General features: G+C 33.5%; 1 protein-coding gene across 1 annotated transcript in view; it reads left to right on the forward strand.

Annotated features, from left to right (window-relative positions):
• The window catches only part of LOC133179012 (uncharacterized protein C1orf21-like), a 45,726-nt gene that overhangs the window by 16,230 nt on the left and 10,733 nt on the right, over nt 1-18,763 (forward strand). The window contains exons 2-4 of the mRNA XM_061313688.1: nt 14,857-15,090; nt 17,149-17,282; nt 18,010-18,068. Coding sequence (XP_061169672.1) covers nt 14,940-15,090; nt 17,149-17,282; nt 18,010-18,068 — 344 coding nt within the window. The 5' untranslated portion in view covers nt 14,857-14,939. The remainder of the gene's footprint in view (nt 1-14,856; nt 15,091-17,148; nt 17,283-18,009; nt 18,069-18,763) is intronic.

The raw sequence follows: 18,763 nt of genomic DNA on the forward strand, positions 1-18,763 counted from the left end.
GCAGATATACTCTTGTCACAACCACTTTCAAAAGCAGAAGGGGCACTAGACACTCTCCTCCCATAACTTAATTGATTTCTATTAACTTGTTAAGTTGGCGCGAAAAAGTTTGCCTGGCAACTAAAAATTTTGCATTGGCAACTGAATTTTTGGGGTAAGGCGCCAGCTGGCTCCTAAATTTTAGAGGTCACTTAGAGGCCTGAATAAGATATCATTTTTTAGAGTTTCATTGGGATATGACATGAAGTTGGTACGTGATCAAATCTACTATAACGTCCTTCAGGCGTTATATGATTTGATCACGTGACCAACTTCATATGTCATATCCCAATGAAATTCTAGAAATGATATATCGTATTTCTTAATTGGAGCAGAATCAGAAGGTCATATTTGGCGTAGAACCAAAGAGGTATATCATGATTCTACGCATGAATAGTTGCCATATAGTTATGTGCGTAAGGTCAAGGTCACAAGCTATTTCAAGGTATTAGACCTTTTCCTGGTTGCCCTGCAGGGATACTAGTCCTATAAGGAGATTTTTAATTCTGACAACCTTAAGGTTTATTGATATTCTGATAAGAGAGATAACTCTTAATGGATAAATGTTTATAATTCCTTTATAAAAATGTCAAGTAAAAATGTCTTTTTTGACCAATTTTGTCTCCTAAGCTATGCTAAATTTATTTGCATTTTACTTATAAAATACATTTCTTTTTGGAAAATCATGTTAAGCATTAAAGCAACATTTTATATGAATGAAAGTAGGGATTATAAACCTTAATCTGAAATATGTGTGTTAACATACATACATGTCTTTTGAGTGTCTGAGTGAATTTGAGTTCTGTTTGAATGAATTAAGAATCATGCCGCTTTCAAAGAGGAAACACTTGTATAAATGGTAAAAATAAGAGTTTTATGAATAGCAAACACCAGTATTGAGAGGTTGTTCACTTGTCACAAATATATATCAAAGTGACTAAGGTGAGCTATATGCCCATGAGCCTCTTGTTTGCAGCGGTTTTTATTAGCTCTCAATCAATCAATCCTCAGGTAGTGTAGATTTAAGTTTGTTCAAATCATGACCCCGGGGGTAGGGTGGGGCCACAGTGGGCGACATAGGAATACATTGAGAAAATCGTTAAAAAACCTTATTCTCAAGACCAGCAAGGCTGTGATTAGTCATAATAAAGTAAAAGCATCCTCAGGTAATGTAGATTCAAATTTCTTCAAATCACGCCCCCCCCCCCCCCCCCTCCCAGGAGTATAGAGGAGCCATAACAGGGGATCATAGTTATACAAAAGAAATATAAAGGATATATATAAAAAAAATTCTTCTCAAGAATAGCAAAACCAGTCATATTAATTCAAAAGTATCCTTGGGTGGTGTAGATTCAAGTTTGTTCAAATCATATTTCCTGCCCCCCGAACCATTTTTTTTTTTTAACTTTTCAATACTGAACTGATTTCTGCTTTTTCCTAGCCAAACTGCTCAGGTGAGCGATGTGGCCCATGGGCCTCTTGTTGTAGTCTTTCTTTACTTTATTGATCATAATCATAATCTGTTGGTACACTGAGGTATAAAGTTGAATCTGTAAATTTATTTTCAAATAATGTAGAAATATGTGTTATCTTCAAAGATATATACTTTCATAACCTACAAGAGATAATTTTTGGTGCAATTTTCATGACTTTTAAAAACTAACACAAGAACTAGAATTTCAATCCAATGTTTTCTCAGATGTCCGTGTCGAATTGTACCCATCCATTTCATAGCCTATCTTCAAATATTTTGACTGCAACAGATGGAAATGATGTAAGCAGCATATTTTCAATCCTGCCAGTCAATGTTTTGAAGTTTTAAGGATCAAAATACAGACATGTATGTCACTAGCTATTACATCATGATAGATATAAAACATGACTTCAACTCTTACTGAAGTTATTTAGTAATATTGATAAATCTTGGTGTTATGGAAACTTTAAAAAAAAAAATCTAATTTTTGTGAACCAAGTTGTTTGTTTGAATATTTTCTTATGAAAATTTAGCATAAAATCAAAATTTTCTTGAATTTTTCCCACCCAATTAAATTTACATTAATCCAAGATTCAGCTTAGTCATTTACTGTGTACATGTCAACTTTAACGTGTGGAGGAGATTCAGAGCGGACACCTTATACTAAAAACCCAGAATTCCCCACAACTTAGTTGTTGTCACGTCCTTGGATTCAAACTGTGTTAATTTATAAAGTAGCAGTGATATGATGTACATTTTACTCTCTATGGTTATGTTTTTTATCAATCCAATCCTTTACATGTCTTATTGGAATTTTGAATAATTACATGGATTGGCAGATTAACACTATGTACATACTGCCTAGCTTTTTAGCTCACCTGAGCCGAAGGCTCAAGTGAGCTTTTCTGATCACATTTTGTCCGTCGTCCGTCCGTCTGTCCGTCTGTCTGTCTGTCCATCCGTCTGTAAACTTTTCACATTTTTGACTTCTTCTCAAGAACCACTGGGCCAATTTTGACCAATCTTGGTACAAAGCATCCTTGGGTGAAGGGGAATTTAAATTGTTAAAATGAAGGGCCAAGTCCCCTCACAAGGGGAGATAATCAAGAGAAGACAAAAATAGGGTGGGGTCATTAAAAAATCTTCTTCTCAAGAACCACAGGGCCAGTAAAGCTGAAACTTATATGGAAGCATCCTGGGGTAGTGTAGATTCTAAATTGTTCAAATCATGACCCCCGGGGGTAGGGCAGGGCCACAATGTGGAATCAATGTTTTACATAGAAATATATAGGAAAAATCTTTAAAAATCTTCTTCTCAAGAACCACAGGGCCAGAAAAGCTGAAACTAATGTGGAAGCATCCTGGGGTAGTGTAGATTCTAAATTGTTAAAATCATGACCCCCGGTGGTAGGGCGGGGCCACAATAGGGAATCCAAGTTTTACATTGAAATATATAGAAAAAATCTTTAAAAATCTTCTCAAGAACCATTGGGCCAGAAAAGCTGAAACTAATGTGGAAGCATCTTGGGGTAGTGTAGATTCTAAATTGTTAAAATCATGACCCCAGGGGGTAGGGCGGGGCCACAATGGGGAATCCAAGTTTTACATTGAAATATATAGAAAAAATCTTTAAAAATCTTCTTCTCAAGAACCACTGGGCCAGAAAAGCTGAAACTAATGTGGAAGCATCTTGGGGTAGTGTATATTCTAAATTGTTAAAATCATGACCCCAGGGGGTAGGGCGGGCCACAATAGGGAATCCAAGTTTTACATTGAAATATATAGAAAAAATCTTTAAAAATCTTCTTCTCAAGAACCACTGGGCCAGAAAAGCTGAAACTAATGTGGAAGCATCTTGGGGTAGTGTATATTCTAAATTGTTAAAATCATGACCCCCGGGGGTAGGGCGGGGCCACAATAGGGAATCCAAGTTTTATATTGAAATATATAGAAACAAACCTTATAAATCTTCTTCTCAAGAACCACAGGGCCAGAAAAGCTGAAACTAATGTAGAAGTATCCTGGGGTAGTGTAAATATAAATTGTTAAAATCCTGACCCCCGGGGGTAGGGCGGGGCCACAATAGGGAATCCAAGTTTTACATTGAAATATATAGAAAAAATCTTAAAAAATCTTCTTCTCAAGAACCACTGGGCCAGAAAAGCTGAAACTAATGTAGAAGTATCCTGGGGTAGTGTAGATTCTAAATTGTTAAAATCATGACCCCTGGGATAGGATGGGACCACAATAGGTGTATTACATGGGGGAAAGTCTGGTGAAGAACAGCAGGGCCAAAGTTACCCAGGTGAGCGTTGTGGCCCATGGGCCTCTTGTCTGTATTATATTACCCATTTGTGTTTCAAGGTTTACCAAGAATGTATGTATGCAATATCTACATACACATGAGTTCAATGTCGAATCAGTTCATTGTGAAATCATTGCTTGTTGCACATTGACTGTAATGAATTTTGCTCATGTTCAGATCTTTTCCCTTAAGTTTTGTAAAAAAAAAAATTACCCTCCTTTCAACTTTATCAGGAGACATAACAATAATACATGTATTAAAGAGTTGTTTACAACTCAACAATTAATTATGCTCATTGCAGTTGATTCAAAATTGGATTGGACCGTAATTTAATGTAATGATAATTTTCTTTTTTTGGATATACAAGTTTGTTCTCTGTTTATGGAGTTATGTTGAACTCTCTCCAATCATGTGGATTGTTATAATGGACCTTAATCATACCACACACATGTATTTCCAGCTTTGTACAAATGAAGTCATATAATGAACAGACAATTGCAGGCAATTACTGAGACAATTTGGAGGAAAAATCATTAGTTTAAGAGAGGGAAAACAGTGTGTGCGGTATTACTTTCTCGGCTTATGTTGCTCATATCCTTTGCAGAAACTATATTGGATTTTCGGAGTAGACATTGGATTTCGTTAATTGATTCGGGGTAATTATTTTCTTCATTTTATGCTGCATTATTGATTTTGGTATTAATTAAAACTATTTATCACAATTTACATCTTCAGTGGAAAATGGTAGTATCTATATGGAAAACAAGTGAGTACATTTAAAGGAAATTAAGCTATAGATTTTTCCTGATAAGGTGATACTTATAAAATGGGCTTTTAAAGTCAAGGTGTTTTTCCAAAAGTGTAAGTTGTAATTGCCAGAGCTCTGGTATGGCTAAGGTATTTTACCACAATACATGTGTATCAGTACATGTTCAAGTTGTATTTTAAGCAAGCATGCACATAAATATAATTTTATTGGCACAATTTGCAGTTTTTCTCCGTATTATGCAGTCCTAAGACCAGAATTAATTTGTCAACTTTGTTCTGCCTGTCTGTTACCATTATGGTTGACGATTGTTTCCTTAAATGTCAGTTTGCATGTTCAAACATCATCAGCTCACCCTCTCTGTCTGAATGCTGTGGTGTTACATTGGAAAGTGCTAAATTACAATGGATGTGGTTAAAGTCCCATCACACAAGGGACTTTCACATCAATTAAGTACTTTGTATGACATGTACATGTATGTCACGTACTGCAAGCTAGGATGGAAAATTTTTTAGTAAAAGATATAGTAGGTATGTTTATTTAGTGGAAGATCAACTGGATGGAAGTATGTATCATTAAAGGATGCATTCTTTACTGGTCTTAAAAGCAGTTCTTAGGATTTGGCACTGATTTGGAAGCCTTGAGCTCAAAATTCAGTGTATAAAATTTAAAATTGAATTGATTGCTCAAAACCCATCAGATGCATGGTCTTTGATTTATAGCAATTTCAGAGGAAAACGATGAGATAAAATGTAATATAGGGTTTTTATGAGTGTTTTGCTCATAAATAAACAATAAATTTCTCAAGCGTTGTAATCAAGGATTTTATTCACTCATCTGAAACAGTTCACTGTAGAGATTTACAGTAAAAGGCATCCCAAGGACACTTCAAGATCAGTCTGTAATACTAAAATATTGGTAAATCAAATTCATTAAAAGTACAAGGACATGCATGTAGGTTTTTAACGATTATGTTTTAATGATTATGTTTTCCTAGGAAAGATATTAAGAAACCAGCACCTATTGTTTGTATAGTGTAGACTATTGACTGAATTATTTAAGATTCATAATCCCTCTGTTTACTCATTAAAATCTAATGCTTTAATTAAATGCTGATGATTTTCGAAAAAAGACTAATTTACATGTATAATATAGTTTAAATGCAAAACAATTTCAGCATCCCCTTTTGAGTCAAAATTAGACAGAAATGACCATTTGAATTGAATTTATCAACAGATAATAGTTGTTTATTCCAGTGAGAGTTATCTTTCTTATCAGAGGGTCAGTGAACCTTAATCAAAATTCAGTATAATCTTCTTGGCCTCAAATTGTCCTTGCCCCTGGCTTAATCACCCCTCATGAAAATTTAATCTATATGCATAAAATGTAAAAAATCACAGTTACTTATCACTCTAAATAAATGTTTAAATCAGTAAGTAAGAAAGTGTGTATGTTCATTGAAGTAAAAAGAAACTTAATATTTGTGCTTCGTGTATAAATACACCCAGGGCTCTTACTGGGATAAATATGGTATTTTAAAGTTAATCATTGAGGTAAACATGGTATTGATATTGTGGTCTTCTATCAATAATGAGAATTTTATATCTTGATTTTATGTTTGATTTTAATATTAATGTTGGAAGTATTGGGTTGCTCATACAATACAGTTGCCCTGCTCAATATTGATAAAATTATACAGCATCCAATTACAATTATTGTGAAAATAATTATGCATGTTTGTTAGATCAGTCTGACAATTTAGAACATATTGTCAGTGACCCTGGGACCCAAATCATGCATGGAATTACAGTTATTTTGATCATGGAGAAAAAATATCCATTTCTTAGATTTGAATTATCTAAGTTCAGAACCTCAGAGTGTTCTGAATGTGCGGAATTAAATAAAAACATTTTGAAGTATGTACATGTAGAAATTGCATGTTTCTCAATATTGAACACACCCCTCCGCTGTGTCAGATCCATGAATTGAATTGATTTAAGTGACCCCAGCATGTAATGGTAAGTATAGCGTGCAACTATTTAACGCCATTGCCATTTAAATCTAATTGATATGTCTCTATATTTCTATAGCTTTAGCTGTCATCAATAGATTAAATCTGCAAGTGTTAGTATGTATAAACTCAGAAGTTTGTTATTTTAGCAAATTTAACATTTCGAAAGCCAATTTGGTTTTCAATTGCGAAAGTGGTAAAAACTTGTTACAAGAACTCCTACTGGATCAATAAACATGGAATGGAAAAAATGATCATGATATGTTGGGTTTTTCCTGATGCCAAGAAGGTAGAGGCATTTAAATAATTGAATGCCATTATAAGTGCTCTTCCTATCAACTAGTGAGACTGTGTATATCCGTGAACATCTGCCAGATTTAAATTTTTGAATTCATATGCAGGGGGTCTGTTTTGGTTACAAGCAAACCTCTGAAGTTAAGTAAAGAAATTATTGGATATTGTGCAATGGAGACAGCACAGAATCACAGAAGAGGAATTGGCATTTGTATTTGAAGCCTGTTCATTTTCGCAATTGATAGGGATACTGTCTTTGGTAAGGTTACGTAACTTTCATTCTGTTGCCTATGGTTTTTACCCTATTATGGGTACATGTAGTATATGATTTTCATATTCAAAATGCATGGTTTTTACCCTATTATGGGTACACGTAGTGTATGATTTTCATATTCAAAATGCTGACTTGTTCATCTATCTTATAGGCAGTAGCAATAGTTTATAATGCCTAAATGGTTATTATAAGAGACTAGACTCTGTGTCATTTCCTATTGATTTAAGGAAACTGTCGAAATGTGTTGGATTTTGCTATGTAAGTCTACCATATATTAACAACAGTGGTCTTTTGTGTGTCTCTCGTTCATAATTCTGGTCTCCAGAACCATAATGGTGATAATGTGGTGATCGATTGTTGTACCGAGGCCCATCAGACAGGAGTTTGAAAATAATACAATTAGATCATCTCGGGGATTTAAGCGATCTGACTGGGGAACTTTTAATGTGATTGTGTAATTAAATACGACCGAGTTTGATGTTGGAGACAGCAGAAACATATTTGTCCAGATCATGGATTAAACATCTTATTTTTGAAAGAAAAAAAATATTTATACTGTCTGTTAGATTTTTGTGAGCTTTGAAACACTTAACTTCAATCATTTTGTCTTTTGATTTTACTTCCTTCGGGAACCGTGGTGTCTTGCATAGTAGACAGTGTACTCAGGTTTCTATCAATCTTCCAAAGTCACTGTGTCATTATAGAGTTGAGAAGAATCCTTATAAGCTTGGTTATTATAGAAAGAATAACACTCCATTGTAATTTTCATCAGGAAGCTCTCACAAATACAAAATTATTTTCAAACTTTTTCATCTGCGTGAGTATTTTCTTTGCCTATCCAATAGTCCAATTCAATAAGAAATTAAAAATGAATTAAGGAGTTTTATTTCAGCAAAGGTTTTCATTTTACCATAAACGAAATACATGAACACTAATATCCAATTTTTTCTGAGTTATCTATATTTTAAGTTTTCTAACATTAAAAATTTACTGTAAATGACTATACCATTTGGGCTTTGTCTCTGTATTCTTTTTAGCGCCTTTAGTGAAAATCAACTTCCGCTAAATCAAGTACAATATGTGATAATGTGAATGCACTAAATCAAATCTATACACAAACGTGTTCAAAAATTTGTTTCCACTAAGTATTGTACATGCTAAATATAATACATTTACAGTATGTGATAATGTGATATGAATTCTTTGACCGGCCATTTTGATTTATGTTCCAGGTTCCAGGTACATGTATTATACTTCTCTATGTTTGCTTGGTTTCAGAGTTGCTGAGCAATATATACAACTGCTCCTTCTTAAACAATCTTGCTTTTTCGTCAAAGGTTTTGGTTTTTATCCTTATTTCTGTTACAATAGAACATGTAACACTATAGAGATAGCCGGTATAAAGTTTGGCTATGTTGAGGACTATGCACAGTAGGTACTCTCCTTATAATTTCAGGTGAAATTGATGAATTTTTGGCTCTAGCTAAGTACACCTTTAAGACTTGTTTTATTTTTTAAGAGTGTTTGCAGATGATCAGCTACAATAAACTTGCTCATTATGGGGTTAGATGCACCATTTAATATTTACTCATGAATGTATACTGACTAATGTACCGGTAGTAGGATCGTCTTGATCATGTTGATAACTGCATGCATGTATATACGTAAGCATGGTATTTCTTTGTACTAACAATGTATCTTTTATATTTTTGTGAATGAAATCATGATTTTTTCAACAATGCATAGAAACAGTTATTGATAAAGAGGCAGCATATGAGGTATTTGTTTGCATTTAATATTTGACAATGAAAATTACATAGAGTATATCTATTGCCTCATATCCTTTTTTTCATAAGATATATAAATTCTTGTAAGTCCACATATGAAATAAACATATTAAATTGCTTTATTGGCTGGCAATCTCCCACCCACACAATTATCCATCTCACTGCCCCCTACTCACCACCCACTCAACTCCTACCTACCCCAACTGCAGCTGTCGTTATTAGATTTTACGGATAAAAACTTATGTTGGTAGACTGTGTTTTTTTTTTTACGAATAAGTTGTTAAAAAGACTGAGAAACAATGACATTTTTTCATTCAGCAGTTCGGATTTATAAGGTAATATATAAGTATAAGTAGCTGCAATGATGTATCTTAATCCCCCCCCCCAAATATTAAAAACTGGAGAGGGCTACATTATTGCAGCAATAAAAGAAGTACCGGGTAGTATGAAGGAAGGATCCTCTATACACTATGAAATGGAAATTGGTACTTTTATGCAATTAAAGTGATCTGCCTTTTTAATTTCAAATTAAAAAATAAATAAATAAATGAATAATTTTTAAATTAATCAATTTAAGTATTTCTTGTATTATATTAGACTATTTTAAAAGTTTTTCAATAAATTTATTTGAATGTATTTTCCCCATTTAAGCATGCAACAGTGATTTCTGTTCATTAATACTTTGTTGTATTTAACCATTTTTTGGGGTAAGACTGACAGGGACCCTATGTAGAAGACAAAATAGATTAACTCACATTTTATACTATTTGATTTCTCAGTCCATAAAAAAATCTTTAGTGTATATGTCCCAGAGGTCTAGTATTTTATAAAATTGAGTAAGACATATTATACTGAATAACAGACATCATAACTACTGAATAACAGATATATAACTACTGAATATAAGATATATAACTATAAATGGGAGAATTTACTTGCCTTTGTGACAATTAGGTATTTCAATCAGCAGGGTTTGCAAAGTTTAAAGGAATTTTTAGTTATTGTTGAAAAAAACTGAGATTTCATTTGATGGATCATTTTCCAACTACTTTCAAAGTCTGAAGTTACCAAACTCACATAAATTTAGTCCTAAATCAGGTCATAATATGGAGAAAATGCAAGAATTACATTTGTAGTTAGATAGTTACATATGATGTAAAAGAAGGGTGTACTTGATTATCTAAGAAAATTATAAGTACACTCATCTTCAGCATGACAATTCCTTTGTCACACAATGAATTCAAGACAATAAGGCATGAATTCAGCCTGATCATCAATGTCTGTAAACCAACATTAGTTCTTCGTGCTATATTGACAAAATCAAACATAAGATAGAGCACAAAGCTCAGGTTCTAATGGATTAGTCTGGTAATGGAAAAGTTGGGTTCAGATCTAGCTGCCAGCAGGTCTTTAGATATTTGTTGTGACTTTTTGAAAAGGTGTTTTAATTTATACACAGTACTGTCTCTATCATCATTCTGCTTGACTTGGAATGGACACTGGATGAGACAAAGTGGGGGGGGGGTTACCAGTATGAGGGATATCCTATCAGAGTGTTGATTTACCATATAAGGACCAAATTTTATTTAGATTTGTTACTATTAAGAAATCAAGTAAATTCTTCTCCGTAGTTTTTTATGGTTATATATCTAGCTTAAACTTGTATAATAGATTATGATCCAGTAAAACTTGTTCAGTATGAACAGGGATATAGCAAATTTAAGGATACAGCAAAATTTTTTTTGCAATTCCGGAGAAATTCTTAAGAAATTCTTTGTAAAATTTTATGGATATAATAAACTCGGATGTAGTAAATTTATGGTAATAGCTAACTGATTCTGTGTCTCCTAGAAGTTAAAAGTAACGAAATTTATACCTTTTATAGCAAATTTTCAAGATCTAAATTTTCAAGATATTGAACTGACATTGCAGATTTCGTAAGTATTTATATTTGAAACACAATTCATCCAAAAACTTCTCTAAAACCATTTGGTAGTTATACTTTAATGAAATATTCTATATTGCAAATTCACTGTGTATACTTTAAGGAATTCATTATTTGGAAGAAATATGGAGGTAACGAACAATAATCAAGCCCAAAAGTCCTTTGAAACAATACAAATTGGGAGCAGAGCAAACACAGACCTCTAAAAAACATCAGAGGTGGGATCATGTGCCATGGAGGAGTAAGCATCCCCTGTTGACTGGTCACACCCATGAGTGCTCATTGTCATGATCGGGCAAACTGAAAAATCTGTGGACAATTCAGAGTTAAAACAATTATGGCCTAATTAACAATTAGTATGAAAAATGTCAGTCAGCATTCATTTTAATGATAGATTGTATTTGCTGACAAGGTCATTGTATTGACCGTAGAACTTGCAAAGTGCTGACTTTAAATGCCACTGTTGAAATCCTTGTTTCATCAACTTATTTGTTAGCAGCTTGCCTTGTTTTAGAAACTGTTCATATGTGGAGCATGCTTTTGTGTATTGAATCAACTGGAAGATATAAACCCCATATGTAGGAGACAAGGGTATATTAATTTGCTGCAAAAGTAAAGGAAGTTGACAATAGAAAAATTGAAGTCATCAGATTTATCATAAAGTTTTGTTGTTAGGTTACCATCAACATCTTTTTCTAGTAAAATATCCAAGAATGAAACAGAAGTGACAGACTCAGTGGTGTGTTTTATTTAAGTTCACTGGGATATAATGAGTCAACATATGAATGGAATGTTAACTACTGTTAATTGAAAATATGTGGTCAATATATCTAAATGTCGAGTTGAATGCCATGTAATGAATTATGGATATAGCAAATTAAATTCACAGGTCTCCAAAACTTCACTATAGTGAGTTTTACTGTAGTGATCTCTATAACCCTCTATATACATAGTCATCCTTTTTCAATGAAATGCAGAATTTTTTGGGGCATTTTAATTATGAATGTTCTTAAGATTAAGCTTTTTTCATTGTTGAAATAAGGAAAAAAAAAAAACCAAAAAAAAAGCTAAAGGTCATCTGTAATGATGATTGTTATGATTAAGGTTCATTAATGCCAGAGAATGGCTTCACTGTTATTGAGCAGAATATAATTATTATTGTCAAAAATGAGTTTTGATATGTCTATTCAGCATATAACATAGACTATAATTTGTGTTCCGCAAAGGAATATTAGATTATGTGGAGTCATCTTTGTGTTGCTTGTCTGAATAACTGCAGAATCAATATGATAGTACAGCTTTTGAGTGGAATCTCTGTTATAAATATTGCATAGGGTCTTGGTCTTGATGGTTATTGTGTTGTGAATTTACCATAAAACAGAAAGTTCTATCATAGAAGTGGTACATCTTTATAGGTGATATCAGACTTGCATTATGTTTTGTGTCCATTGAGTAATATGGATTAAGTTAATAAAAATGTGTTTAGATTTAATTCATGTACATATATCTATTCTCTTTAGAGAAGTGGACGAGTTTTCTCCTACATGTATATGTAGGCGAAAGCCTGTCCACTTTTCTAAAGAGAAAACATGTACATAAGTAAGATGAGTAATTTGTATATTTTGACTGTACTGACTTGATAAGAGTTACTACATATTGATTACTGTTGTATAGTAAAGTCAGGGCTGTTGAAAATTGCACTTGCCTGAATGACCAGTTTTTGAGGGTTGAACTTGTGTTCAATCTCCCTAGACTTTCATACATGAACTGTGCATAATGATTTTGAATGGTTATGTGTGGGCAAATTAAAATACTAGTACTCTGAAGTGTACCGTGACATTCATAATACAATGTAAAGCATCCGCTGAGGAAATTAAACACTACATAATCTTTTGTTTTCACTTTGTACATTCATAGAAAATGGGTAAAAAGGATTTTTGTACATGGTGTAAAAATTCTAAGTAAAAAGGGTTTTCAGCTTTCATGTTAATGGGCAGTTACGTATATGAAACTGCAATCTTTATTTAGACCTATTTATGTTATAGTTACACTATAGATATTAATTGGTTAGCGGTAAATACACTCACAGTTTTTCATTCACGAGGGGCGGAGCCCCGAGTGAATAAAAACTGTGAGTGTATTTACCGCTAACCAATTAATATCTATTGTGTAAGTTACTTGTACCAGAGGACCAATGAGAGAAAAGCAAGTTGATAATTAGCACCGCCTACTATGAGGTGTCAAGCCCCGGTCCGTATATATAAGCTGTCTCCATCTGCAAGGATCGTATTTAGCTGTGTCACTGCTACCTAATTTGTTGATAAAAGATTCGGAATTGGTACCTGTGAAGATATTGTACCTCTGGAATGTTGAAGACGCAGAAAACATGATCTTTGTCAGGAACAGGTACAGGGGGTAGCGATTGTAGGCTTTTATATTCAAGTCGTGAAGTCTGAAAGAAAATTTATCTTTCTAGATCGTTTTTTTTTTTTAAAAAAAAAGGGGGGGGGGGTATGGGAAACATCGCCATTTAACTTTTTCTATATGGCAATCAGCGTACAGAAAAAAAATGAAATGATTTTTGACATTTTAATGAAAGTTTGAAATGGTATTGGAAGTAAAAAAAAAAACGCGGGGACTTCTGATGTGAAATTGCTATTTGTATTTGGAGACGGGAAAGAGAATGACGAGAACTCGAGATAGGACGTATCATTTACTGATTAAGGCTACGCGGAGAAAACATACAGAAACATTTATGAAGCTAACATCGACAAGCTAATGTTAGTATTTTTGAAATTAAAAATGTTGACTTAATTCATTCATCAGCCAGGTCTTGAAACTGACATCATTCATTCATCAGTCAAGGTCTTGTCACAGTATGGCTTGATGCCAAAAGGTGGGCATGACTTAAAAAAAACTGTGATTCTTCTGGCAAATACACCACAAGCAACATCAAAGCAAAATCTAAATTTACCGCCAGTCCTATGGTACAAGGTTATATTACCACATTGGCCACTCACAGTAAATCTTTGTAAGCCAAGGTTTGGAGAGAAAAGGAACAATCATTAAGCAATGGTTGGACAAGTTTGTTGCTGATTAGAGGGATTGAAGACTTTACATGTATGTTTAAGTCTCTTGAATATACATTAATTAAAAAGTTATTTTGAATCCCAAACCACTTATGAAGTAAATACAAGTACATGTAAGTTATGACAAGATACTCATTATAATATAGCATTGTTTTGTAGTTCATTTTGAACTAATGTTAACTATGTACTTTATTTACTAAAAGAGCAAAATTACTTTGATACTACTTCATAAATTTTTTTCTTGAAAATTAATGTTTGTGTTAATTAGTTCAACCTCCAGCTATACATTCTGTACTTTGACAATGAATTGGTAAATATAGGAATTATTAAGTCAGGCTTGATAAGAATTTTCTAGTCTAGAGCATGTGAAGAGACAGAAATTTCATATGTTCATGGGTAAACTATTTAATTTTACATCAGTGAAAGTTATACTTCAAAGTTATCTTGGAAAATCTGTTAGCTGTGCTATATAGACTTTTTTTCCCTTGGTGACAGTCAAATTATCACAGAGGAGATGTGGCCTGTGAAATACAATGTTAAGTACATGATATTTTAATTTCAAATATTATGAAATATGTAAATAATTGTTTAGATAATTACGTATAATGTTAGATTTATCATCATGCCATTGGTATTAAAGCTGGCTAGGTGAGACACTTTTATGTTTATAAATGTACATTAATTAACACATATTGTATATATATATATATATATATATATATATATATATATATATATATATATATATATATATATATAGTATAGGTCAGATTTCAGAGAATTTTTAATGTTGATAAGACTTAGACCTACAGTGTACAGAAATAAAAAGCCTAGTGAGTAGCTGTGTATCTATATTTTTTTTCTCCTGACAGGAATTGTGAGTTGATCAGGATCAGTTGTGGAGACATGACTGTTTGTTAAAGGTCAGTGCAAGCTTCACCAATGACTGCTCCCCATGTGTCTTCAAATGGGATGTGGTAGAAGTAAACCGCACTTACACCACGAGTCCAGTGACGAGACCGAGTCTGAGTCCTACAAAAAGAGCAAGCACAAGAAGTCCCTCAGTAAGAATGACAAGTGTGTGTGCAACCCAGGAAATAAAGTGGGTAAGTTAATTAATGATATGTGTGCAACCCAGGAAATAAAGTGGGTAAGTTAATTAATGATATGTGTGCAACCCAGGAAATAAAGTGGGTAAGTTAATTAATGATATGTGTGCAACCCAGGAAATAAAGTGGGTAAGTTAATTAATGATATGTGTGCAACCCAGGAAATAAAGTGGGTAAGTTAATTAATGATATGTGTGCAACCCAGGAAATAAAGTGGGTAAGTTAATTAATGATATGTGTGCAACCCAGGAAATAAAGTGGGTAGGTTAAATTTACCTCTTCTGAGCCAAAGGCTCAAAAAGCTAATGCTATGGCCATTTGTGCGGTGTGCATAAACTTTTTGGAATATGAACTATATCTCAAGAATCCCTTGGTCTATTTTTGTCAAATTTGTCACAGGGTATCCTTGCCCAGGGGCTTTCATTTATACTAAGAATAAGGGTTTGACCCCATAAACAAGGAGGGATAATTAGGGAAATAAAAACAAAGGTACTGGTTGCTAAAATATCTTCTTCTCAAGAACCATGTATATTTTCATGCCCCCGTATCAAAGATTCGGGGGTATATAGTTTTTGCCCTGTCCGTCTGTCTGTTTGTCCGCAAAAACTTTAACATTGGCCATAACTTTTGATTGGTTGGAGCTTTCATATTTCACATGTGTATCCCTTGTGACAAGACCTTTCTTTGAGTACCTTCATATTTGACCTTGACCTTGGAGTTTGACCCAGTTTTACATTTTTTTTCTCGACTTTAACATTGGCTATGACATTTGAACGGTTGGATCTAAGACTTTCATACTTCACATGTGTAATTCTTGTGACAAGACCTTCCTTTGGATACCAACAACTTTGACCTTTTGACCTTGGAGTTTGACCTACTTTTTAAAAACTTTAACATTGGTCATAACTTTTGAACGGTTGGTGCTAGGGCTTTCATTCTTCACATATGTAATCTTCCTTTGGATTCCAACAACTTTGACCTTTTGACCTTGGAGTTTGACCTACTTTTGGAAAACTTTAACTTTGACCATAACTTTTGAACAGTTGGTGCTAGGGCTTTCATTCTTCACATGTGTAATCCTTGTGACAAGTCCTTCCTTTAGATACCAACAATTGTAGCCCATTGACCTTGACCTTGGAGTTTGACCTACTCTTGAAAAACTTTAACCTTAGACATTTCTTTTGAACAGTTGGTTCTAGGGCTTTAATACTTAACATATGCAATCCTTGTATCAAGACCTTACTTAGGATACCAACAACTTTTCCCCTTTGACCGTGACTTTGGAGTTTGACCTACTTTTGAAAAACTTTAACCTTGGCCATATCTTTTAAACGGTTGGTGCTAGGGCTTTCATATTTCACATGTGTATTTCTTGTGAGAAGGTCTTTCCTTGGCATCATTAATTTTGACCTTGATGTTTGACTTACTTTTGAAAAACTTTAACCTATTTCATATCTTTTCAATGGTTGCTGCTAGAGCTTTCATATTTTACAGGTATATTCCTCAGTACAAGACCTTAATTTGGGTACCAACATATTTGATTTGCATTTGAGAAAGTTTAACCTTAGCTATAAGTTGCCATACGGGGCATCAGTGTTTCACAAACACGTCTTGTTTTGAATATTTCAGATACTAATTGGCTTAAAATCATCAAACTTTGTCAGTTGATGCATCTTGGGTCCTTGGTTTATTAATAATGATATGTGTGCAACCCAGGAAATAACGTGGGTAGGTTCATTAAAAATGATATGTGTGCAACCCAGGGATTCATTAATAATAATATGTTCACTTGTGCGATAGATACACATGTAGGACTTAGTTTTAGAACTGATCTTGCCTACAGTAAGTTGATGGGAATATTCTGTTCCTCTTTATTAAGCAGAAGAACTTATTTTGGTGATGGAATTAATATGGAGTGTTCTACTGGCCATCATTTTCATCTATAGACACAGATTAATTATGATTACCTGTATGGTTCACTGTGTGACATAATTAAATGTTATAGCTAGTATTTTTTGTCTGTGCTACAAAATTCAAAATGACATATATTTGTAGGTGACACCAAGGAGAACAATGACTCCTCAAAGCCAGCTCCCAACAAACGGAAAGATTCTGGAATGTTCAAACTGCCACAAAAGAGTTCAGGAGCGCTGTCCTCTAATGGAGTCCAGAAGGTGACACAGGGACTGGTAGGTCAACAAAATGTTTTGCTCTATGAAAGAATTCTATATCGCTCTCAGGTATGAAGGTGAAACAGGTATTACATGTAACTGCTATCAACTACTGAACAGTGATTATTTGTAAAAATGTTAACTGTTATTATTTATACTGGTAGGTGATTGTTATTAAAAACAGTTAATTAATTAACTTGTTATTGACTGAAAGATAACTAATCATGAGTTGGAAAGTGACTTTAGCAACAGATCAATTTATTATTATATATTGTAATGGCAGATGACAGTAGGTGAGATTGGTATCTCTTGTTAATTTCATGGAAGTTGTCAGTCAAAATTGTTAATTGGTTCACCAGTTTCAGTGAAAAATTACTCATTTTAATCCAATTCAATGATTTATTTATGACTGCAAATCATATAACCTGATGACATTTGTAAGAGAAACTAACAAAAGTAAGCTGCTGGTAATTGATGATATTTTTAGATGAAATTTTTATTTGACACCTTGATGGCAATTGATAAGAAGCTGAATTAGATTTTATAAGCAGCTAAAGCTACTGTAGGACAGCCATTTATAAATAAATGATGCTTTAAAGAACAAATACACTGTATTGAATTTTTAAAAAAAATCTACAACTTTATATGGCTATGTAGTATATATAGCTACTATATATGACCCAATATCATTGAGTGAAATCAGTATAATAATGAAATATTTTACTTTTTTTTTTAATTTTAACAGGATGCTAAGAAATCCAAACTTGATAATGGTGTGCCAAATATAACTCAACCAAAAGTCAGGTATGTAAATAAATAATATATTTTTATTTTTATATTTTTCATATATTTTTTATAAATGCAGATTCAAGCTGATGTATAGAGTACATTATACAATTAATTACCCCTTATGAGGTCAACATGCTAAAATAAGGACCCGAGACCTGGCCCACGAGGTGACCTGACCTGACCGAGGCCAGCGGCCGAGGTCAGGTCAGGTCAGCAAGTGGGCCAGGTCGAGGGTCCTTATTTCACCATGTTGAACTCATAAGGGGTAATCAATTGTTTTTTTATACCGATATAAGTTAAGGCAATTTTTGTAAGTTTAATTACTAAAATAATCAATTACATGTATAAGACCTACGAACTGTTATCAGTGTTCCATCGGGATCGGGATTCGCCAGTGAAGTTGTTTACTTTTCGGCTGCCAGTCTTGTAAGTTTTTGCACCGCCGATTTATTAAAACACTCTGTGATTGTCAGTAACATTGCATTTTTATAAATTCACAGATACCATCCCTGACTACAATGACAATCTGGTGCAGACTTTTACTGTACAAGAGAGCCGAGTCTGCGTTCGTTGAATTTGACATTGTATTGTAACGAAAGTTAATTTCAATGAAAACGATAAATGTTATGACGCATCTAAAGGCCAATCGTGTTCCGTATCCTAAAAATACTATACATATTTTTATAACGGCAATTTTTGTAATGTACAAT

Source organism: Saccostrea echinata, unplaced genomic scaffold, assembly GCF_033153115.1.
Source record: "Saccostrea echinata isolate AGI-Se365-2 ecotype Australia unplaced genomic scaffold, CSIRO_AGI_Sech_v1 ptg000004l, whole genome shotgun sequence".
NCBI classification, from domain to species: domain Eukaryota; kingdom Metazoa; phylum Mollusca; class Bivalvia; order Ostreida; family Ostreidae; genus Saccostrea; species Saccostrea echinata.